At 39.3% G+C, this 24,743-nt stretch overlaps 2 protein-coding genes across 2 annotated transcripts in view; both read left to right on the top strand.

Moving 5' to 3' along the window:
- LOC131844698 (uncharacterized) overlaps positions 1–7,955 on the top strand; it is a 51,884-nt gene extending 43,929 nt beyond the window's left edge. Inside the window, exons 51-63 of the mRNA XM_059193639.1 lie at positions 218–404; positions 842–1,103; positions 1,749–1,893; positions 2,240–2,380; positions 2,856–3,070; positions 3,500–3,655; positions 4,189–4,408; positions 5,057–5,181; positions 5,673–5,693; positions 5,942–6,126; positions 6,624–6,865; positions 7,018–7,192; positions 7,452–7,955. Coding sequence (XP_059049622.1) covers positions 218–404; positions 842–1,103; positions 1,749–1,893; positions 2,240–2,380; positions 2,856–3,070; positions 3,500–3,655; positions 4,189–4,408; positions 5,057–5,181; positions 5,673–5,693; positions 5,942–6,126; positions 6,624–6,865; positions 7,018–7,192; positions 7,452–7,596 — 2,219 coding nt within the window. The 3' untranslated portion in view covers positions 7,597–7,955. The remainder of the gene's footprint in view (positions 1–217; positions 405–841; positions 1,104–1,748; positions 1,894–2,239; positions 2,381–2,855; positions 3,071–3,499; positions 3,656–4,188; positions 4,409–5,056; positions 5,182–5,672; positions 5,694–5,941; positions 6,127–6,623; positions 6,866–7,017; positions 7,193–7,451) is intronic.
- A 3,317-nt stretch (positions 7,956–11,272) lies between these two features.
- On the top strand, positions 11,273–24,454 carry LOC131844666 (U4/U6.U5 tri-snRNP-associated protein 1). Its single transcript, XM_059193602.1, has 16 exons — positions 11,273–11,555; positions 14,349–14,466; positions 14,964–15,118; positions 15,527–15,659; positions 15,899–16,004; positions 16,279–16,413; positions 16,855–16,968; positions 17,145–17,348; positions 18,067–18,192; positions 18,718–18,805; positions 19,156–19,283; positions 20,499–20,675; positions 21,068–21,173; positions 21,610–21,784; positions 23,651–23,882; positions 24,244–24,454. Exons 1-16 carry the CDS (start codon positions 11,417–11,419, stop codon positions 24,367–24,369), a joined length of 2,262 nt encoding a protein of 753 aa, XP_059049585.1. The 5' UTR covers positions 11,273–11,416; the 3' UTR covers positions 24,370–24,454.
- The last annotated feature ends 289 nt before the right edge of the window (positions 24,455–24,743 follow it).

The raw sequence follows: 24,743 nt of genomic DNA, 5'->3' as shown, positions 1-24,743 counted from the left end.
ACATACGACTTTAGTCTGAGGACACCGTTAAGGGTTCCAACCTCGGCTAATACCGTTGTTATTTCGATCCCCTTTTGAATTGAACGCGAGATCTATCGAAGGGGTTGTTAATTCTCTGTGTTTGTAATGTAATCTTGTGTCAGTTTCGATAATAACAAACGTTGTGGTCATTAAAGATCTTGATTTAACGTGTCTGTCGCTTATCGAATGTGACCAGGCGAGGGCGAAGCGCATAGCTGGCCACTGGCGCGAGTGGCGGGCGTGGCGACCCGGCGCTGGTGCCTGCAGGAGCGCGCCGTGGAGCTGTTCCTGTCGTCCGGCCACGCGCACCTGCTCGCGTTCCCCGCCGAGCCCGACCGCGCCGCCTTCCTGCGCGCACTCGCCGCCTGCCACCTGCCCGCCAGGTACTGTCCCCGCCAGGTACTGTCCCCACCAGGTACTGTCCCTGCCCCGTCGGCCGCCACCCGCACCTGCCTGTATTAACAACTGCCACCTCATCATCAGCTGCCACTGAAGATCTAATCCAAATACTTGCCTGACACCTGCCCGCTACCTTTTTCTACTTGGGTACCACCTACCTTGCGGACAAAACTTCCAAAGACCGTCCTTACGCCAGAAGGATGACGAGGAGTGTGAGATTTTTACCCGCTAAAAATCACTCGGTTTACTTACGGGCGCTGTTGCCGAAGTTATTAGGTGGCGTTAGTATAACTACCGCAGACTACGGTAATGTCGGCCTACCCTGTAGATGGTGTAGGTCAGGCCACACATTGTATTCCACATGTCATTATATTGTATATTATTATAGACTTAACTAATCCAATATTTCTTTCTATTTTAGATCAGAACCCGATACTTTATCAGAAGCGATGTCCCAATGGCGATCTGGCAACATCACCAACTGGGAGTACCTGATGCGACTGAACGGCCTTGGCGGGCGCACCTATAACGATCTGATGCAGTACCCAGTATTTCCGTTCGTGATAGCAGACTATACCTCGCGGATATTAGACCTCAACAACCCCGCCTCATTTCGAGACCTTACGAAACCTATGGGGGTACAGAACAAGAATCGTGAACAGCACTATATCAATACGTACAATGTGAGTTATCTATCTTTGTAAGTAGCAATGAGATTTAACTTCGTTACGTTAGATTTAAGTATATCTACTGTAAGTATTTCTTACGTGAAAGTTATTTATTTATTATAAACAATCAGATATACTCCAATTTCCGGTTTTTCATTGAGCATTGCAGCATTGATTATAAACAATCTGATATACTCCAATTTCCGGTCCAGTTTGAAAAATGGTAACCCAAAATAGAGCGATGTACTTGTTTGGTGACAAGAAATTTTTCAAGACATTTGACTACTTAATGACTTCAATCTTCATCTAGTTTACTCTTGCCCTTGGTGCTCTTGCTGTCGAAAATATTCGTCTAGCTAAATGTTACAAAATAGTACATTTCAAACTTCAATATCCTGTTATTCTGTATTTTTATTTAAACACATTATTTTTGTTCGAGCCTGCAAATACAGTGCACTGTCTGTGTGTTTGCCTAAATATATAGTGTAAATGACTGCAAATGACAAAACTGCCAGAGCTCCTATTTTTCAAACTGAACACAGCAGTACAAGCAGTTAGTTTAGCAATAGAGCGAGCAGTTGGTTGGTGTGGTGGCGGTGGGGAGGGTGTTGTGGCGGTGGTGACAAATGTGGCGGTGGTGACGAGTGTGGCGGTGCGCAGGACCTGTGTGCGGCGCGGCGGACGGGGTGCAGTGCGCTGGCGCGGGCGCCGCACCACTACGCCTCGCTGTACTCCAACTCGGGCGGCGTGCTGCACTACCTCGTGAGACTGCCGCCCTTCACTGAACTCTTCCTCAACTACCAGGGTAATTTGCACTCGTTTTTTATAGCATGTGGATAAATAAGTTAAACAACCTACAGAATGGTTTATCTGATTACCACGGGACCTACGAGCAGCACACCAGGAGCAGCTCTAGATGCATTATTGGACTTAACACCCCGAATAAATGATTCAAAAAAACAAAAGCCAGAATGCTTGGAATCAATTTCCAAAGAAGGATCTCCTGGCACTCCCAAACTATAACGACATTACAAGACTCAATAATGAGTGATCTCATTCTGGGAATGCTTTTGGGATTATACTTTACGATATCGCAACCAACATATATATTAGTAGGCCAGCTTTACCATTCATTATAAGTTTATTTCCAGATAACAACTTCGACATGCCAGACCGCACTTTTCATTCGTTGGCGACCACGTGGCGACTTATCACTAATGACTCCCCCACTGACGTCAAGGAGCTCATACCGGAGCTGTTCTATTTGCCGGAACTTTACTATAACAATGAAGGTCAGTTTTGGTCTAATTAACGGGTAAGATGAAATTTGTTTGTTGCTTAAGTAATCACGCCAATGAACAATTGAAGTTTCATTGCGGTGAGGTCCTTCTATTTTACGTCCTTTGGTGTCTTTTGAAAATAATTAATTATTTATTGCAAAATGGCAGACATCTAATTATGTAGCATAGACGTAAGTTATCTACTGATAATTTATAAATCTTAAATGTGTGTTCGGATAAAAAATGTGCGGAATATAAATTAAAATAAATTGAAATGACTTTAAACATACGCACTATCACAAAAGATAGTAAAGTGCAATCAGTCGCGATTGCACGTGCTGATTTTTTCGCGCTAAACATCGCGCGTTAAATAACGTGTCGTGTAAAAGCAGCTATTCATCCGACTGAGGGTTTAAGGGTCGGGCAGACATGCCGCGTGGGTGTCGGGCGTGTAGTGAGTGCGTGTAGTGAGTGCTGGTGCGTGCAGGGCTGTCGCTGGGCGTGCGGCAGTGCGGCGCGGGCGTGGACGCGGTGCAGCTGCCGGCGTGGGCGGCGGACGCGCGGCTGTTCACGCTGGCGCTGCGGCAGGCTCTTGAAGCGCCGCTGGTCACGGACGCGCTGCCGCACTGGATCGACCTCGTGTTCGGCTACAAGCAGACCGGGCAGCCCGCCATCGACGCCATCAACGTCTTCCCCGCCTGCGTACGTACCACGAATACATCCATTACACACATATTTATCCATTTAATATCGCTCTGTTATATTTTGTCTCTCTGCATTTTGCCTATGCCTTATTAAAAGAGCAACACTCAAATTTTTTGCTCGTTCTTCTTGTGATGAGTCAGCGTTCCGAATGAGTGGTAGAATAAAAAAAATATGACATTTAAAAGTACTTATACATATTTTTTTTAGTCAGTGTTGTTTTAATAGATTCTATAATTTTAGGTCAATATTCATTAAATACAATTTACCTCTTCTAAGTTAATTAAATTTGCACTCGAGTGTTCTTTTTTCGATTCGACAATTTTAAATTATAAATGAAACTGTGACTGAAAACTCTACTAAAGTATTGACGGGCTCTGTAAAATATATTTAATATAGTGCTAATATAATTTGATGTTGTTTGAGCAGACGTACTATGGTTTCGACCCGCTGGCACTGGAGGATGAGGTGGACCGGACGGCCGCTGAGGCGATGGTGCGCACGTACGGACAGGCGCCGCGACAGCTGCTGCGGCACCCGCACCCGCACCGCGCGCCCGACCTGCACCAGCGGGAACACCACCAGGTACGTACGGCGGCATCCTCACCACTGGCAACACGCAATATCCTCATCATCCGCACCACCCGTACTACCCCATCATCCATACCACCAGCACTACACGCACCACCCGCACTACTTGCGTCACATGCACCACCTACACTATCCTCACCAACTGCACTAGCACCGCGCGCCTGACCTGCATCAGCGAAAGCACCACCAAGTAACTGATTATCGCTGACCGACAGTATAGTAGGCATCGCAGTATATTGAATTTTGTATTTGTTCATTCATCAAAATTTCGGAATTATACTGTACGCAAATAGTATAATTGGGAAATTTTAATACAACACGCCTTATCTTATCCCCCAAACCTGCTTATGGCGTATTATAATAAATACATAAATATAATATATTCTACTGGGTACAGACAGTCAATATTGTGCTCACTAAATAGCTCACACATCCCATGGCGACGTAATATCCGTAGCAGTGTCGATGTACACATACAGGCTACATAATACTGTAGCAAGAGTAACGTGTAACATTGGGGTTCTCAGCCTAGCGTGTGGGCGGGCGTGGAGGGCGCGCGGTGGGGCCGCTGGTGCGGGTCGCCGGGTGCGCCGCCCCCCGCCGTCCGCGCGCGCCGCTCCTTGTCAGCTGCGGCGGGGGCGGCGGGGGCGGCGGCGGCGGCGGGGGGCGGGGGCACCGCGTACGCGCTGCCGCACGCACGCACCGCTGCGTTCTCGCTCGCCACCACCGCACTTCTCACAGTACAAGGTACGCAAATATATATATTCCGATTGAAGATACGTTCTTTTTTCAAAAATGTTTGGTGATATATATTTATAGATTGAAACATAACAATTTTTTTTTCATACTGATACATTATTTTACTTTTCATACATTTCACTCTAGAGATAACCAGTCGACGGAGCTTATTAATATGGCCGAATTATAGGCCATATTTCACAGGCAGGCATTCATTGTGTAGTCATTTCCATTTTAGAACAGAATAAGGTGTTGATTAATTAACATTCTGACCAATAATATAGTGTTACGAATATCTTGCGATCATTTTGTGCGATAACATCATGTGTACAGATAATAAACGTTTCATAGAAACGAAATTGTTTTCTTGTAAATAAAAGGACCGGAATTTTTAAATTTAATTATTGAATGATCTTGCTAGGTAGTAATAAGATGTTGTAGGTTGAGGCGATATATATTAAAACATGATAGTGAACTGACGAAATGCGCATTGTAATATTGATCTTATGTATGTACGAAATAACAATAGTAAAGTAAAATATAAGGTGAAATGACATGGTACTTACATGGTATTTAGTATACAATATGTAGTTTGTTTTACTGGCTTTAATTAATTGCCAGTACTGATGATACGATATTGCGGCATTGTTTGTGCAGGCGACGGTGGTACGGCTGGAGGGTACGCGATTGTATCGTGGGGGCACGCGGACCACATCGTGCGATTGCGGCGCCGCCGTGACGCACCCTATGAACTTCTACTACAAGTGCCCCCGCTCGACCAGGTTCGTATAGGTTACGGGTAAAACTTAATGAGGAAGGTGTATGAACAGGTTTAGCTAGTTATATACTATCAGCTTCTCCTCAAGACTGACCAGGATAAAACGTAGTCTTTATCCTTCTATATTCTGAATATAACAAAAATTTAAGCTTTTAAAGCTTGGTATTCTTAGCTTACAAATAAAGTTATTTTTATGTAGTATTATGAAGTTTTACGCTCGTTCGTATGCACATGTTGAACAAAAATCATCAAGTTACATTTTACGTGCTAATTTGACTTCATTCCTCTCAACCTCGGAATATATTGTATATGTGTGTACATATATTTTGCACGTATATGTATATATTTATATCACTTCAACAAGTATTCGTAACTGGAGTAATAGCAAAAATAAGTGTCGATAGGTCTCGGCAGTTCGTTCAACTACTATCATTAGATTGTCAGACGAAAAAAGTGATGTACGTAAATGTAGTAGAGTGCGAATGTTGTGCGCAGATAACGTGCGTGGCGACGTGCTAAACAAGAACAATTGACCACATACTGCACAACAGACAGTTACCAAATTAGAAGAGCTTCAATTGGAATGTCTAAGACAACCACCGTACTTCCCGGACCTTGCTCCAACAGATTACCATTTTTTTCGAAATTTGGATAACTTCTTGCAAGGGAAAAAATTAAACTCCGATGGGGCAGTCCAAAGTGCAAAAACAAAAGGCAAAAGTGCATAAATAGAAATGGTTTTAAAATTTATTAAAAAATTAATAGCGGACACGCAGACCGCGTTCGTGGGGCACGGCTCGGGCCGCGTGGTGGCGCTGGAGCCGTCGGGCCGCGCGCGCACGCTGGCCGCGCACGCCGCCCGCGTCTCCGCGCTGCACGTGTGCCTGCGCGCGGCACTCCTCGCCTCCGCCGATACCGACGGGCGCCTCGTGCTCTGGGATCTTAACCAGTAAGCGCCCCGTACCATTCATTTTGCGACCATTGAAACGAAGGCGGTGAGATATATCCGTTGGTGTTCATGAGTAGGATTGTTTTTATGTCTGTCTGAGTGTTTTCCATGTACGTTATGTATGTATTTACAAAAACTGCTTTATTCTTTTTAAAGCCTGTTTTATTATTACCAACTGATAGCAGTTGTCTACTAATCATGCGAGCTATACTTAGGTGGTGTGTGTGAATCGTCCAGGGTTCTTGTTATTATTCATTAAAGATTGTAACTCATACATATTATCTTTTTTTAATTGGATCACACTTGTCAGGTATATTTGGAATTATACAGATACATAAACATGAAAATAATTATCCATAATTATACTTCTTTGTTCTTTGTTTCTATTTACTAAATATATGAAAATTATAAGCAAATATACTAAACAGAATAAGAAATCAAAACCAACACTAGAATGTTTCAATTTTCGAACTAATGTACTGAATGTTCTTCTATAGGCTAACGTACATCCGAACATTACCGAATCGCGACATGTTGCCGGTGACGCACGTGACGGTGAGCGAGACGCTGTGCGACGTGGCCTCCGTGCACGACCCCGCGCGCGCACGTCGCCACGTCCCCGCCGCTGACGTCACGTCCGCCGCCGCCAGTGACGTCACCGGCGCAGACTCCTACGAACATGATGCAGACAAGTATCAGTCTCTTATACGCGTGCACACTGTCAACGGCTCATTCGTCGGTATGTAATAGCGTTTAGTATTAAGTTTGAATTGTTGAGTAAAGAGGAAATGTTATATGTATTATTATGTAGAGTTATAAAAATATAATAATACAAAAAAGAACATATAAGTTTTGAAAATAATAGTTTTAACTATCGTTTTACTGATGCAGGCAGCGTCAAGGTAGCGGAACTGGTGACAAGCGTGTGCTACTCAAACGCGTATGAGGGCGTGAGCGTGAACTGCGTGGTGGCCGGTCTTCGAGGCGGCGGCGTGCTGCTGTACTCCTCCTGGGACCTGCGCCGCGTCGCTGTCATACCGCCCGCAGAACACGCGCCGCTAATCAGGTTTCTTTCTTATGGATCATAATGGAATACACCCCCCTGCGCTAACGATTTATCCAGCGAAGGAGGAGTGAGTCCATTATTAAGTTGCTTCCCCTCTTGCAACTCATCTGAGTTCCGAGAAAAGTTAGAAAAGAACGAGGGTGTCACATGATATCATGATGACCGTACGATGAACATGAATATAGGTGACGATTACACCTTACCATCAAGTTGGCTGTCAGCTTATTTGTTGTTCTTACATTAAAAACTTTATTTCCAGCGTGACGTACAGCAGCGACTCCCAACTACTGTTCGGGCTGTACGGGAGCGGCGTGGCGGTCGCGTGGGAGAGCGCGGGGGAGGGCGGCGGGGCGGGCGCGGGGGGCGCCGCCCCGCGACTACTGCCCGCACACGCACTACTCTGACGCACGCACACACGGAACATGAAGAATTTATGAAGAAACTCAAACTTACTGTAATGCTGTTAGCCGCAGATGGCCTTTACAGCTTTACTGGACGATAGGGGACGTGTGCAGAGGGCACTCCAAACCCGCGAAAAGACTTATGGAGCGGCGGAACTCCCGCCTCGTGAAGAAAACGGCGGGACTAAAATATATGTACAGTACGCTGAATATGAAATATCCGCATTGAATAATATGTGAAAAGTAACTACAGGGTAAAAATTCGCAATGCAAATAAACGCTTAATGTTCCTATACATGTGTCAAGTAGAAATAATGGTCGTTTGATCGATGTTCTTTTAATATATTTTTAATTGCACTTTGAAATACGTTAGATAGAGTGAGGAAAGGTGGAGTTATCTCTAAAAGAGGTCTCTATCAGTCAACCTAACACATCTTTTTTGTATGGTAAACTTTTATATATCGGTTTCTTACAGCTTAAACGTGTTGTTATATGATAAAAAATATATATATATTTTAGAAATTGCATTTTAAAGATTGTATTACCTATAAATACTTTTTCTTAGAGTTTAAAGACACTATTATACAAGATATTATAATGAGAATTGAGTGTAAATATCTGTTATTGTTTAGTTGTAGCGCACTGTAGTTAAGAATAAACGATATTTTTTATTCAGATTATTAAAAAATATGGCTGTATGTAACGAATGACTAAGTAGATATTTTTAGATTATATTAAACATAACGCCAAATACATTCTTATAAAATAAAATATAAAATCCCCATCAGATATTATTGCAAAGTATATTTATACGCTAGTTTTAGTATGTAATTGACTAACTTTTAATAAGCATATCATAAGAATAAAAATTGCAATAAAAAAAATCGAGGCTGCTACATAGTAACGATAAGAAATTAGGTTATTAAATAATCGGTGATTAAATAAATATTCTTATACATTAATTATTAACCAGACTTTATATTTATGAGTCAGAGAATTAAGTCTTCCGAACAAGTGAGTTTACACGTCAAGTATAACGTTATTTTAAATATGTATGCCTATCTAATATGTACTATAAGATATAACATTTAAAGTGTTTATATAAATTTGATCATAGTAAGTGAAATTCGTAAATTTTATTACAATAACAAAGAAATATTCAAAATTATATCTCACATAATGTTCCTAATTTTCTGTAAGTTTACGAAATTGCGTCTATGTATCATATGATTTATAACTGTGGATTAAGCCAGAGATATTTGAGTAGAAAGGAAGATCCAACCTTCTTGTTCCGTTAGGTATTTAACTCAAAGATAATGGTGGGTGCCTAACAGCCTACTTATATAATTTAAACTATAAACTGTGGCAAAACAATATTTTTATAAAAATCTTTTTGAACGGTAATGTAAATGAAGTAAGAGTTTTGTACCAAACATAGCGGCCAATGGTACTCAGTTATATCTCTAAGGTTTTATGATTGTATGTAATATAAACGTTAGATATTATAAATAAAAACGAATTGACAAATAAATTAGAAATGCTTTGATGAAGTTAAATTGAATAGGAGACATGTGATTAATAAAAAAAATATTGTTTAGGGTGTTTATCATTTAAGCATATTTGAAGACAAAATGATTGAAGTATATCTATCGATTGTCTAGTACCAAAATACGAGCTTTGTTCAGTTTGGCTCAAGACATCCTTGTGTGTGAATTGTCCAGTACATGGTTAATATTATTTATTTCTGTTGTATGTTTAGTTCGTCAGCTAGCTGTCATTTTGTCTTTTATAATAATTGTTTTTATGTATTACGTATTAATTTTAATTTCATTATTATTGCTTAGACCTATAATTATATCGAATTAAATAAACAAAAATAACTAATTAACGCATAACGAATTAAATAAACAAAAATATAACTAATTAACGCAATAAGCACTAACTTTGGCAATTTAAATCTTTCAGCTACAATTTTCATAAACAAGTTATTTGCCGGTACTTTATAATTGTAATATAACTACTGAATTATTGTACATATCATTAGAATGTAACTGCTAAAGCTCTAAAAGCGTGCTTTAAGCATTCCAATTAATATTTAGTATTATAATTAAGGTGGTGAAACTATTTAATATTTCTCTTCATATAAGTATTTATATTATTATATATTTTTATGTACTAAAATATCTTTATATTTGTACTATTTCTTACGTTAGATATAAATGCTTACATATTACTGAAAACGTCTAATGACTAATATGCATTCGCAGTTGGATAAAAAGTGATCACGACACAATAAATATTGGATGTTATAGATTTTATTATTAAGAATAAGACTAAATCTAAAAACTTATTGGTTACTTGGGCAGTGAGTAAATCGTTAGTTTCAAATTCTCTATTAAAGACTGATCTAAAATTTATTAGGTATAGCTTTATTCTTGTATTACAGGTCGCATTTACTATTTTGGTCTTATATTTGAGACACAGTTGACTATCAATTCTCATTTAGAATAGACTGAAACAATGTTGCCTTTATTTTTGATCGATTTAACATTAATATTGCAGATTCTATTACTTGGTTTATGTTTGCACATGCGTTACGTTAACAAACTTTTGGTTTATCATTATCATTATTATCGTTATAATATTCTTTTCGTTTTTTTGTACAATATATTTTTCTCATTGACATTATGTATTTGTGTTTGGTGTTATAAATTTATAATATTGTTATTTTTAAGAATGAAGTGAAAATAAAGTATTTTAATGCAGTTATTATTTTATTAATGTTATATATTTCACCTAATGTAAATGTTAAATGTGAATATACTACGATTATGCATAATTTGATATCCTAGGAAAGACCTCCTAAAAACTATTCTTTAAATGCAAATCCAATCACTATTATTTGTAGGTATATGAATAGTAATTTACCAAATTTTGTTGAAATTTATAATACCATTAAATATATACATAAGGATAAGGAAGGAAAATATCCGCGTTATATCTAGTTACAATTGTATGTCCTTTGCCTGCTTTTATTAAAGAAAAAGAAGAAGAGTAAACAAAATGGCGAGCGAATTGACTGATTGACTCTAAGGATTGATCATGTTGGATACAGACGGCAGTGTGACCGGAAACGGCAGTAATTGCCTTTTTAGCATGTTCAAATATAATTTTTAAATCTTATATAAAATATAGCTTTTCATTAAACACAAGTCAGAGTCACAATTCAATAAGTCGAATATGAGGACTATTAGTCACATCAGTAAAAGACTGGTAAATCAGAGTAACATGATTCAATCAGAATCAAGAACCGACACAAATTTCCAATTGTCCAATTATTTTCATAATAACATGTAGAAAAGTTTACAAAAATTTAATATAAATTTTCCTCTTTTAGAGAGTATTTAAATGTAACATGGATACTAGTATAACAAGAAGTTCAAGCTCGAAATTGAATGTTTGTATAGTTTTATTTTTTAAACCCTGTACAATTAAAAAGTAACTACGTGAAATTGAAAATTGGTTTATCAAATGATAATTTGCATGTAGCACGTAAAAAGAAGTTAGTACTTTATTATACCTTAGCGATATGCTGCAAGTGTATAGTACAGAACAGAGCACACTCTAAAATTTAAAGATGGCCACACTAACGAATTCTGATTGAGCTGCGACTGACTCTGACTGACAGTGATTTCTCAAAAACAATCGACAATTTATTTAATAAACTTGTTTACTCAACGTGTTCGTTTTAAAAATAACAATTGCTTCTCATTTACTACAAACATAAATTTTAGTTACATATATTCAAGTAATTACAATCGTCATGGGGTCTTCAAAGAAACATAAAAAAGAATCTAAAAAGAAGAAACATCGTAGTAGATCTCGATCGCCCCTGGGTGGGGAACGCGAACGAAAACGGCACAGGAAACACAAAGATCGCAAAAAAGATCGCTCTCCTGACGGTTAGTTTCTTTTCTAAAGTACTTACAAATAAACGCTGAAATCACATGATCATGTCTGGTATAGTTTATTGATTTATAAGTAACACCTTTGTTCCTTGTAGAATGTATGTAAATAATTTGTTTATCTATCTTGAATAGTGAACAGAGATGATCATGTGTGACAGCGGTGAGCCCGATTGACAAGATAATGGCATATTTTGCTCGTTATTTCAGAGTCAGGTGGCAATCGAGTGGGCCACCTCACCTACTTTGCTGCAGCGATGAGGTGGGTATTGTATGTTACCTGTGAAGAGCAATTAAACAAATGGGATGTCAAGACTCATTCCTATTTACAGTGTCTATAAAAAACTTTTGTCCAATATGAAACTATCATATAAATATGATATTGGGATTGAATAATACATAGGAAAATCTACAAAATATATAATATTTAATGGAAATTTTGTCTCCATGGCATCTTTTATTCTTAAAGTTAATGAAGTAATGAGAATATGTTATGAATAAATTAACTAATGAGAATATGTAACTTAGAATCGTCAGGAATTCCTCAAAACATGTGTACTTGAGATTTACTAGATGCAATGACTTCACTATATCTATCACGATCTGCACTTCAAAAACACACTAAATATTTAGTGATGACAATAAAAACATATTCTCTGTTGCTTATATTGGATTAAAGTGGTTTCTGAGTAGTTTTTTAAGCATTATATTGGAATATTAGTACTATCTGTGCTAATGGTAGATGCTGATGACAGTTGCAGTGATGATGATACATTCAAGCCACTCATTGTGGCAACCTTGCCAGAAATAAATCACAATGGTTTTGGGGAAATTCAAACCCAAACTTAAAATAATTTATTTACACAGGACCTCTTACTATAATATCACCAGGTCAACATTTTAAAAGAGTACATTATTGGCAATGCAGCAAACAGTTCACATTTGTTTTAAAACCCTCTCTTTTCTTGACTATGTTGGTTATTTTCACCTTATTATATAATAAATACAAGATATTCTCATCACTATGGAAGCTTAATAAATAATTATTAGCCATTAGTTCATGAAGTAAAAATCTATGTAATTGTATAACATTTTGCTACTTAGATAATTTAATCTGCCCTGTTCCGATGATAGAAGTGATATGACAACACTATAATATGAGTGAAATACTAATTGACATCTATTAAGCTTATTTTGGACTTGCAAAGCTATGATAATTTCAATAGTTTGTAGACACAGCTTATATGATTATATGGGATTAAGAATTTATTACAGTAACATTTACATTTCTGATTTTAGAAGACAAATGCATACTTTTTTGAAGTAAATTCTATCTGTTAGTTATAGTCTTGAGCTACAAGTTACACACTTACATGAATATAGAGATTAAAGATACAACTATCGAAAAAATAGATTTTTAAAGGAATAAACCATACAGAGTAAACCGTTAATATAAGTGGTTGGATAACCCACTTGGATTAATGGTTTATACCCATGTAGTGCCCATAATGATAATTTGAATACTTTAGATGATTATTATAATCAATTTATTATTGTTAGTATTTTGTATAACACAAACTACAGTAATATTTTTAATAGTCATGCCCTGTAAGTCATATACTACTATAATAAGTTCTAGGGTATTTTTAAGAGATATTTATTTCATTCGAGTACACTATCTAGGAATGGAGCTTAAGAAGACAGTTTAGAGATTTAAACATATCTAATCCTAAGACTGTTCTGAACTGGGATCACTAATATTATATAGTGATCTCTGCTACAGCCAACAATATATTGAAATAGCAAGTCTTCCTACAAGACAAACACTTATAGACACAGATATATATTTTTATGGAAAAAATAATTGTGGTAAAAATATATTTTCAGAAAACAGTTATTAAAGTTAATGAGCCTCAGAAAATATAAGTTTCAGACAACAATGGTAAATAAATTTATGCCATTATTCAGTGGACAATTGGATATTGGTAATAACATTAAACAAACAAACAACTTGTCTTTTTAACTGAAAGAAAGAGTTGAAACAGTTAAATAGAAACAGAAATTTTTTAAAGTCAAATTGTTTAAAATGAGTTAGTAGGTTTATTTTTTTTATAAATAAGTGGAAATAAGCTCATTTATCGTTTATGCTCTCTAGGATATTGTAAGAGATTACTAGGGCAACAAGAAATAATAGATCATTGTAAAGTGTGATTAAAATGCACATTCTCCCACTAGCCATTACCTTTACAAGAGAGATGAGAATGCCCATGCTCCACAGTAGAATGTATTAAGTAGTAACACATTTACAAATTTATGGTTAACAAGTTTTTTGGGAATTTTTCTTCATTACTAGTATATATTCATTGACTTAAACTAGGCCAAGGCTTTTCATTCAAATTAATGCAAAATAATATGCCAAATTTCATGATGATTGAATGTAAACACTTTATAATGAAATTACAAATAGACACAGTCAATTAAATGTGTGAATTAAATTTTTTACAAGTACTTTTTTATTTTTCTATAATAAGAATTTAGAATTAACTTTTATTGGTAACTAGCTGCTTGCCCAGCTTCGCACGGGGGTGAATGTGTGTTATATTTACATATAAATTTCTCATATCTATGTCTGAAATCTGCATTATAATCTGTTACGTAGTTTCAAAGATCTAAGAGAATAGACAGTGAGGGCGACTTAGGTTTATTCTATATAAATATGACTAATGATTATTTAAAGCATATAAATTTCTCTTGGATGTATTCTAAACTGGGTATTATAATTTGTTGCAGTGGAAGAGGTGCCGGTGGACTCCCATCTATTGGTGGCGGATGCGGCCGCGTCGCTGAGTCACAGCCGCAGTCGCAGCAGCAGTGTGGAGCGACGTGGCTACAGAGAAAACAGCTATGGGTAAAAGGGATTAGATGTCATAACTCCATACCCTGTAATTTCACTACCTTATCTTACACATGAGTGGTGAGACAGAGGTAACAATGTTGTTGACTTTGTACAAACACCAACTTAGTAAATATTAGTTACGTTTGAGTTAATTGAAAAACAGATTCAAAGGAAATTCGTAACCATTATTCTGGTCATCAGTAACAGTGTTGCCATTTCTGAATGGTAATTTTTTATTACATATAAATTCAATGGTATGAAAAGTGTGATACCTTTCATATGGGAATACATCTTAAAAGAATCTACTAGCAGCATATTTAAGTACAAAGTCTCTGACTGCTATTTTTGTATACTTACTATGGGATAATACACTTGCTTATCACCATTAACAATAATAATCACCATTTATTCAAAAAATTATTATGTATTACTTCGTCAGAGTACATTAATAATAAAATAGGTTTTAAGGTACTAAAGTATTAAAATTTAAAACATTCCTCATCGAACAGGGATAAAGATCACGAAAATGACCGCGAACATGTCCGGGAACCTTCACCGGTGGCAACAAGCACGACTGCACAGGAGAGTCTCTCTATAGAGGAAACGAACAAACTACGCGCCAAACTCGGCCTCAAGCCACTCGAAGTTGCCGAGAAACCAGCTGGTGAGTTTATTGTATATAGTGTTTTTAGAGGTAAAGATGCGTAATTTCATAGACATACCAATCTCGCTATTTGAAAAAGCCTAAGTTACGCCTTAGCCTGTTAATATACAGTCAATTAGTTGTCAGGTTGCCCGAAAGTGCCTTTGGCAGGTATGGTCCGCCCACTTATGAATTGCGTCAATATATTAAGGAATCGAAATGATATTTATTCAAATAAACTAAAGAAAAAAGCACTTTTTAATAGTAGATTGATGTAATACGACCGTCATAAAAACCTACCTAAAACCTAGCCAAACTGCCACTGAGTTTGCATACATCGGCTATGTGGCTGTGTAACAGTTTATAATTAAAACACTACACAAACTATAAATGATATCACAAATAAAAAACGATGGTTGTGTCCACCAGATGACGGCAAAATCAAGGATGACCTTGGGGAGTTCTACCATAAACCAGCCACCAACATTACACAGCAGAAGAAGTCAGAGAAGATACGGGAGAAACTCGAGGAGCGGCGTGAGAAACGGAAGCTTGAACAAAAGTGAGTATTCAATTATATTTAAGTTAGTTACTGTAATTCTGATCCCTGCAACACATACCTTGAGCTTAGTGTAGGGATTGCTGTTAAAATATTTTTCCTATAACCATAGATGTAAAGTGTACAAATATAAAAAAATTATATTATTTTTGGCAATAGATCATATTGATTGAACTATAATTGTTTAAAGATTTAATAAATTGATTTTCCTTAAAAATTTTTACACTTATTACTTTTCTTAGATTACAAACAACATTATTGGCAGAGGAGTCTGATGATGAAGACGCAATAGCATGGGTTAAGAAAACTAGGGAAATAGAGAAACAGAAATCGGAGGCTGCCAAGCGGGTGAGTTCTTATTGTATTTTATTAGAATTCTGTACTTAGTTTTTCGAGGTCTTTATGAATCTAAAGGAAAAATATGTATGTTTAAAAATAAAAGTGAAATTTTGTAGTGATTTTATAGAATAAGAGGCATGACATGTTATTCCTCTGTAATTGGAACATAATAGTTACCACTTACCATCAGGTGGAACTTGTATGCCATTCGTTTTACAAAAAATAGTTTTATAGATACCAGCTTAATTAAAACTAATGTGGATTAAACGTGGTTGCGATTCAGGCGGCGATGCTGGACGAGATGGACTCTGTGTTCGGGGTGTCGGCGCTGGTGGAGGAGGACGAGCGCGAGGCGCGGGCCGACCGCTACGGGGCCGCCCACCTGCGCGGACTCAGGGTGGCGCACGACGTCGACGCAGTCAGTGCATGCACTTATATCTATATTTTATTATTTGTTACTATTATAGTCATTCAATAGCATTCTTTGTAAGCTGTATTCAGTTTAAAAAAGCTGAATTACATCTTAATTCTCTGGATTAGCAAGTGAGTGAGTAATGCTTATATCTTTAAATTTAAACCTACAATAGATATAAATATTATATAGCTAACAAGATAGATAAATTCTTTATTCACCAATTACAGATACATAGATATACATGAGGTACAGAAAAAATACATTTGTGGCACATAAAGCAACTTCTATTTCTTTTATTTGTTCAATGCAAAGATGAATAAGCAAGCAACTCAGCATAATGCTACAGATAAATCTGCAGCGCTGATACTGCTTCACTTGACTGACTTTGCTTCCAACATTGCTAATATAGACATGTGTATTTATACTTGTGGACATTTTTGGCAGTTGGGTGACGAGCGGGAGATCGTACTGACACTGGCAGATAAGGAGGTGCTCGCAGAAGACGCAGAGGACGTGCTAGTTAACGTGAACATCGTTGACGACGAACGGTACAAGAAGGTTGGTACTCACTTTACAACTCAACTGGTCGCGGATTTGTTTCATTCCAAGATTCAAACGTTTATTTTTATGAGTAATATTTGCTTGTCTGGGTGTTTTTAATTATAAAAGTGTTTAATTATTTCTATTTGCATTCCAAATACATAACGAAAAATAATTCATACGTTACATTATAGAACATAGAGCAACGCAAAAAGGCCAAAGCCGGCTACCAGGCTTACGATGACGAAGCAGATATGGAGGCGGCCGCTCTCGGTTACCAGAAGCCGGTGCTATCCAAATATGATGATGAAATCGATAAAGACAAAGCAGAGAAACGACGAGGGTTCTTCATTGGCGATGAAGACGCGATTGAAGCAAAGCGCTTCAAGGAGATGATGGTATGTTGATAAATATACTAACAAAAAATTTTTGATGCTGTAATCACAAACATTTAAGTTATTATAAATATCTGAATAGACCAACATATATGTGGTATAATAATAAAACATAAATATAAATTGTTCCTGGCACTGATGATTGTAATCTACCACGGTAGCGCTGATACACCACTCCCTGCAGTACTAGTAGTATATGATCGTGTGTTTAAAGCTATATAAAAATGGTCTATATGACTTATTTTCTGTTGGCTGATTTTTATATATAATGATGGTATATGTTAAAATACATTCTGAGATCTTGCTCAATAAGATTTTAGTTAACTTACTAACTTAATTTTCAAGTTTCATTGTAATATAACAAGTTCTTATATTTGGCATACAAGTAAATTTACTATTTTAAACATAAGCTGTAGATTGTGCTGCTTTAAAAAAAAAAAGAAAATAAGTATGTTGCAAGCACAATATCTGTCAAATCAAGCTAAAATAAAAAATGTATGTATAATAATATGTTCAAAAAACATATAGCTAAGCATGTTATGTTTATGGCATGTCTTGCGAAAAGTAATTACTTACAAATACTAGGTGTAACCTGTTCACATCTATACAAAAATCATATGTAAAGTTTCATATGTAAAAATCTTACCTTTTAAGTAGGAGTAGAATGCGAGCAGGTAGCATGTGGTGTAAGTGGTAGTGAGTGAGTGGTTGTGACCCGCAGCGGAGGTCTGTGGCGAGCGGCCCCGAGCGGCGGCTGGAGTCGCTGCAGCTGCCCGAGCTGCAGCTGGCCGCCGACTACATGGACCACCACGAGATACAGGCCAAGTTCAAGAAGTCCAAGAGAAAGGTACGTCCTGACAACACTCTACATTACATTCATGTATCTTTACATAGTATAAAATTGAGTCATCTCCGCTGTCTGTTTGCTTAAAACTTTAAAAATAAGCAACGGATTTTGTTGCAGTTTTTAGCAATAGATAGAGTGATTCAAGAGAAAGGTCTATATAAGGGCGGGTAACTAGTTTACACTATCAATCTCATTATAATTCATAGAAACATATTACAATTTATAAACAAGAAAAAAATCTTACACTGACTAACTGACTTTATACACATGTAGACAGTAGTTTGCAGGGATTAATTATAGGGAATTAGATAGGATTAAGCAATTCAGTCAGCAGTCCTACATTTTCCTAAAATTTAAAGACTATACTTACCCAATTTAGAAGACATAATTGAGTGTTGTTTAAATAAAATATTTAGTTACTGTGCAACAATTTGAGATTTAAAAACTAGTTTATGGTATCTAAAATATTAATGAGATGACCTTGATCTGTCAACAGCTAAGTTCAAAGATGATATTTGCTTACAGGGTAAAATACGAAAGAAGGCGAAGCAGGAACCAATCGATGTAGACGACTACGAGGCAGGCACCGTGCCGCTCGATACCGACGACACAGGTAGGGTACCTTACTCTTTAATTAAAAATAATTATGTTATTGAAACTTAGTTGTGTAAAAGTTCTTGATGTGACGTAAGGATATAATGCGTCACCTCCTCATACATCTCACTCAGCCAATCGCAAAAGGGGTCCAGTAGAAGAAAACTAATCTTAAAGTAGAATTTTATATCAAATTACCTGACCGGCTCGGTAGGGCTAAGTCTTCCCGTGAGGACAAATTGACTTTATTTATTTACTGAATTTAAATCGATATTTAAAATTAATTTAAAATAAAAAAAATATAATGAGAATTTTAAATCTAATATGTTGAGTAATAAGTTATAATAATTAGTACAATGTTCGACACAGAGGTGAAGCCGGAGGATTTGGCGACGGGAGTGGGCGCCGACGACGAGGACGAGACGGAGCCCGACAGCGAACTGCAGGCCGCGCTCGCACGCGCACGTCGCCTGCGACTCATGCAGCCCGCGCACAAGGTACGCGCCCACACACTACCACGCCGCCTGCGACTCATGCAGCCCGCGCACAAGGTACGCGCCCACACACTACCACGCCGCCTGCGCACACAAGGTACGCGCCCACACACTACCACGCCGCCTGCGACTCATGCACGCGCACAAGGTACGCGCCCACACACTACCACGCCGCCTGCGACTCGCCCACACACCACGCCGCCTGCAGCAGCCGCGCACAAGGTACGCGCCCACACACTACCACGCCGCCTGCGACTCATGCAGCCCGCGCACAAGGTACGCGCCCACACACTACCACGCCGCCTGCGACTCATGCAGCCCGCGCACAAGGTACGCGCCCACACACTACCACGCCGCCTGCGACTCATGCGACTCCATGCAGCCCGCGCACAAGGTACGCGCCCACACACTACCACGCCGCCTGCGACTCATGCAGCCCGCGCACAAGGTACGCGCCCACACACTACCACGCCGCCTGCGACTCGCGCCCACACACTACCACGCCGCCTGCGACTCATGCAGCCCGCGCACAAGGTACGCGCCCACACACTACCACGCCGCCTGCGACTCATGCAGCCCGCGCACAAGGTACGCGCCCACACACTACCACGCCGCCTGCGACTCATGCAGCCCGCGCACAAGGTACGCGCCCACACACTACCACGCCGCCTGCGACTCATGCAGCCCGCGCACAAGGTACGCGCCCACACACTACCACGCACACCTGACAGGGTATAATCTTAAACTAGCCATACTCACACCCGTGACACTGCTGTCACTGAGCAGAGGTAAAAGAGAGTAAGAGGAGATAGAGATTATTTTCTATTCGCCTATCTGCAATCAATCCTGAAATCATAACCAGATCTTTTGTGTGTTGAAACTGATAAAGGAGTGTCTTCCCCAGTGGGAGGATCTACTTAAGATTACTGTGAAATATTAAATATCGCTTCCTTTTAGGTGATTAGGGTAGTGTTGTTCGAATGAGAGGCATAAAAATAAATTCAATCTATTAAAACTATGACAAATGAGACGTGGTTATTGCGCTTGTTGTATCAACATTTAAAGAGCACGATGTAAGATCGCAGAGAGTGGCAAGAGCTTCACCGACAAGAGCATAGCTCTTAATTATGAATGAAATGCGCTTCTGTAGATATTACGACATTAATTTCTACAAGTGTTTATTACATTTTGCATACAACCCTTTGTTGTACAACACAGGTGGAAGAGATATTGGAGCGCGTAAAGAAGGAGGAGCCTGAGGATGAAGAAGAGGGAGTAGCAGAGAGTGGTAGTGCCACTATGGTGTTAGATGCGACAGCAGAATTTTGTCGCACTCTGGGAGACATACCCACTTACGGACTCGCCGGCAATAGGGATCACCAGGCCGAGATCATGGTACGTCAGTTATATTTACTTTTTAAACTTGAAAAATACGTGTGAATGTATTATTATATTGACAAATTTGTGAAGAAGATTGATTTTGTAGCATCGCATGTCCTTCCCGCAATACAGTTACGCGCTACTAGCTGGCGGAACGCAAGCACCTCGGTTTTATTTATAATCTCGGTGCGAACGGGAACGCCCTTGTATTGCCTTGCATTGCATACGACAATGCTTATTAGATATTACACTAATCATATAGTTTTATGACACATAAGTTGTAAATTATCCAAATAAAGGAGTCCACAAATATGGCTATGATTAGTAGTTTTAATATTGCCTATACCGAGCCACTGAAATTTCTATTTGATTTTGAAAATGAAATAATACCTAACGTCTCATGATAGGACTTCGAGCGCGAGGATTTAGAGCCGGAACCGGAGACGAGTTCTAACGCGGGCGCCTGGAGCCGCGTCGACGTCGGCAGCGAGAAGCCGGCAGACCTCGCCGCCGGTAAGTAGGTCACATTATTTCTGTCGTCTGTACTTGCAATCGGTGCGTATAGAATAGAGTACGTAATGGCCCGCGAGCCAGCTGACCAGCTGTCAATATGACTAATTTTGTTTGTTAAAAATTTCTATAATAGTTAAGCCATTAAATACAACTAGGGTTATGAGGTCTAGTGAACGTCAGCTGTGGTTCAGAGGGTGAGTTGACAGGTACCTCTCAAATGATATGAACTCCAAATTATAATATATAGCCCATAAGGTCATATTATCAAAAAAAAAACATGTATATGAAAAGGTCCTGCTCCTCAACTCACCTTTGGAATCACAGTTGATTTTGTCTAGGTTTCATACTACAACTATTTTAGAAGTTTTCGGCCGTGAGGAAGTTATTAACAAAATTAGGCTCCGGCTCGGGTACTATAAGGTGTGGCGTGACGCAGGGTCCGTCGTGGGGCTGGAGGCGGAGCCGGCGCTCGGCGCAGGTGTAGCGGGCGCGCTGCAGCTCGCACTCAGCAAGGGGTACCTGGAGCGGGCCGGGGCCGCGCCCGCGCCGCGCTCGCAGCTCGCGCACCTGCTCGCCGCGCGACACTACTCCATCGAGGACAAGGCGCTCGGGTACGTCGCTCCTCCCTCCCCACCTCTACTGTACTGTACTGTACACTCAGCAAGGGGTACCTGGAGCGGGCCGGGGCCGCGCCCGCGCCGCGCTCGCAGCTCGCGCACCTGCTCGCCGCGCGACCGAGGACAAGGCGCTCGGGTACGTCGCTCCTCCCTCCCCACCTCTACTGTACTGTACTGTACACTCAGCAAGGGGTACCTGGAGCGGGCCGGGGCCGCGCCCGCGCCGCGCTCGCAGCTCGCGCACCTGCTCGCCGCGCGACACTACTCCATCGAGGACAAGGCGCTCGGGTACGTCGCTCCTCCCTCCCCACCTCTACTGTACTGTACTGTACTGTACTGCACTGTTCATTGCTAGCTTCTGACGTGTACGATTGTCCATTTTAGGATCCATGTCAGCTAGTTGCATCGCCTCGTCCTGCACGCTTCTTATAGATTGTACGGACGGTGTCGGTGTTCCTCTTCTATATTGTGTGACTTCTTGCCTCATTGCGGTGGCGGTTGACGGCCCGGCGAATTGTTCGGCGCCGGCCGTCCAATTTTCAACCTGATATCCGCAGCGTGTGGAGGGTACGGTGTCACCGGGGCTCCGATGTTCCTGGGGGCCCAACCTATTCATTGACGGTGACTGTGGTGATTTTTCAGTTAGCACTGCCGCTTGTTCATCACGTTCCGCTTGGCCTCTTGTGACTACCATTTTATCTCCGTAGGTCGCTGTCAGCAGATCCGGCGCTCGAAGGTCCAACACTGTTGGCGACAGCTCCTCAGGGAGAGCAGTGGACTGTCTCGATGGTGGGGTTTGAAAGAAACGGTTGTCTCTTGAAGCCTGTTTATTCTCTCCACAGAAGTTTCACAATTGAGTTATAACCGTATTCGATGTTACATTCAAGTTTCAGCCGCTGTAGCTCAGACTGTATGGCGTCTATAGGAAACTACCGCGACTGACTTTACAATAATAACGGACTATAACTGCCGTCCGTACTGTGTTCGATTATGACAGCCGTCGGCATATAACAATCAGACTATGACTGTCTGAGTCCCTCTATTATAACAGTATTATGACTCCATTATAACTATATTACGACTAACTCGATACAAAAATTCCTCGCCTTATATATGGGAGGTATAGACTGTAGTGGGGACTACAGTCCTTACAAAATTCTTACTGGCAATAAACCAAACCTTATTTCTATCAGACAATGCACAACGTTATACAACTTCATAACAATATCTTTGCACATTGCCGAAATTCCCTTACTTCTTTATTCTCACAAACTAACAGTTACTCATAAAGAATGCATTGCATTTTACAACTCTACCCAAGAATATTTAACATTGGTGCAATAACCAATTTCCTTGTCTAATTACAATGCACTGTAAACACGGATTGGACAATATTCATAAAGACATGAATTACCGTGTTCCGTCCGTTAGTCTACAATAAGAATATGTTTACAATAAGAAACCCTACGGTCATCATAAACCCGATGGCTAGAAAATAGTAACGGTGTTATCTTATCACAAAAGGCCAACAAATATTCATTGTGTTTATAAACAATGAATGCCAAATGAACGCTGGTACCCAAACAGATGTTCAACCGTTATCGTAGTTTTAAACAGTGAATCGATGTCTTATTCTAAAACAGCACTTTTAAAAACTAATATTATTTCTAAGTTATTGTCCAATTTCAACACACAACTTATTGTCTACCTAATCTACACAAATATTATAGGTGCGTCGCGACGCCGCTTATATGTGTCGCCTGTCGTCAATAATCGTAGTATAAAAAAATCAAGTCTATTTAGATATCAGTTTACTAATATTTTTAAAGTACTTTTTAATAATCGATGATTTGGAATTAGGGGTGAAGATGACAAATACGGGCGACGCGAACGTGGCGGCCACTCGGGACCGCTGCAGGACTTCCGCGAGAAGTCCAACTTTCGACCGAACATCAAGCTGGAGTACGTCGACGACGAGGGCCGTCCTCTGTGCCCCAAGGAGGCCTTCCGCTACCTCTCCCACAAGTTCCACGGGAAGGGTCCCGGCAAAAACAAACAGGAGAAACGTATTAAGAAAGCCGTTCAGGAAGGGGTTAGTATACATATTTTTTTGTATTTTTACATTCTCGTCTATCCACTTGAGTAGTTAAATTACCCACTGTTGTTTGATTATGCGACGATCGTTGCGGATTTGCATTTCACATAATTGTTTCTGAACTTAATTGTTTTTGTAAGACTACCAAGTGTTGTTTTTTATATTTAATATGAATTAAGATAAACAATGTTATATTTTGTTTGTCAGTTTAGTACTGTGGTATACTATTATATTGCGTTGAACTTTGAGATAGCGCGATTTAAAGGGCGACTTGTATTTAAAAGGTCATACCTTAATAATTAAAAGGATGACGTAAGTTTTTTTTATTACATTTTAAAACATTGTCTTATTTGGACAGCTAATGAAAAAGATGAGTTCTACGGACACGCCGCTGGGCACGCTGCAGATGTTGCAAGACAAGCAGCGCGAGACGCAGTCGCCCTACATCGTCCTCAGCGGCGCCAAGCGAGACCCCAACAATTGAATACCAAACAGTTCGTCCGTTCATATATGCTTTGGAATATTTGTATATTTTCGAGTAGTTTGGATTGAAATAAAATATTAAATGACCTACGACAAATGTGTTTTTATTTTTATTCCATTACTCGCTACTTTATTGGCAATCAGGATATTGTAGTAGTGTGGACACCGTCCATGTTTAAAACACGACTGCTGAATAATTACACCCTAAAAATATGAAAACAAATATTACGAAAATGAAGAATTTACATAATTCTATGTATATGACATATATACATATACATATAATAAGGTTATTAATAAATGATTATATTCACAAGATAGAGTTAGTCATAGGGGACTCCTAACAAAATTATTAGTAACACAAGCACTCAGAAG

This window comes from Achroia grisella, unplaced genomic scaffold (assembly GCF_030625045.1).
Source record: "Achroia grisella isolate CSIRO2021 unplaced genomic scaffold, CSIRO_AGI_Agris_v1 utg4116, whole genome shotgun sequence".
Lineage (NCBI taxonomy): Eukaryota > Metazoa > Arthropoda > Insecta > Lepidoptera > Pyralidae > Achroia > Achroia grisella.
This window is presented reverse-complemented; position numbering and strand designations above follow the sequence as displayed.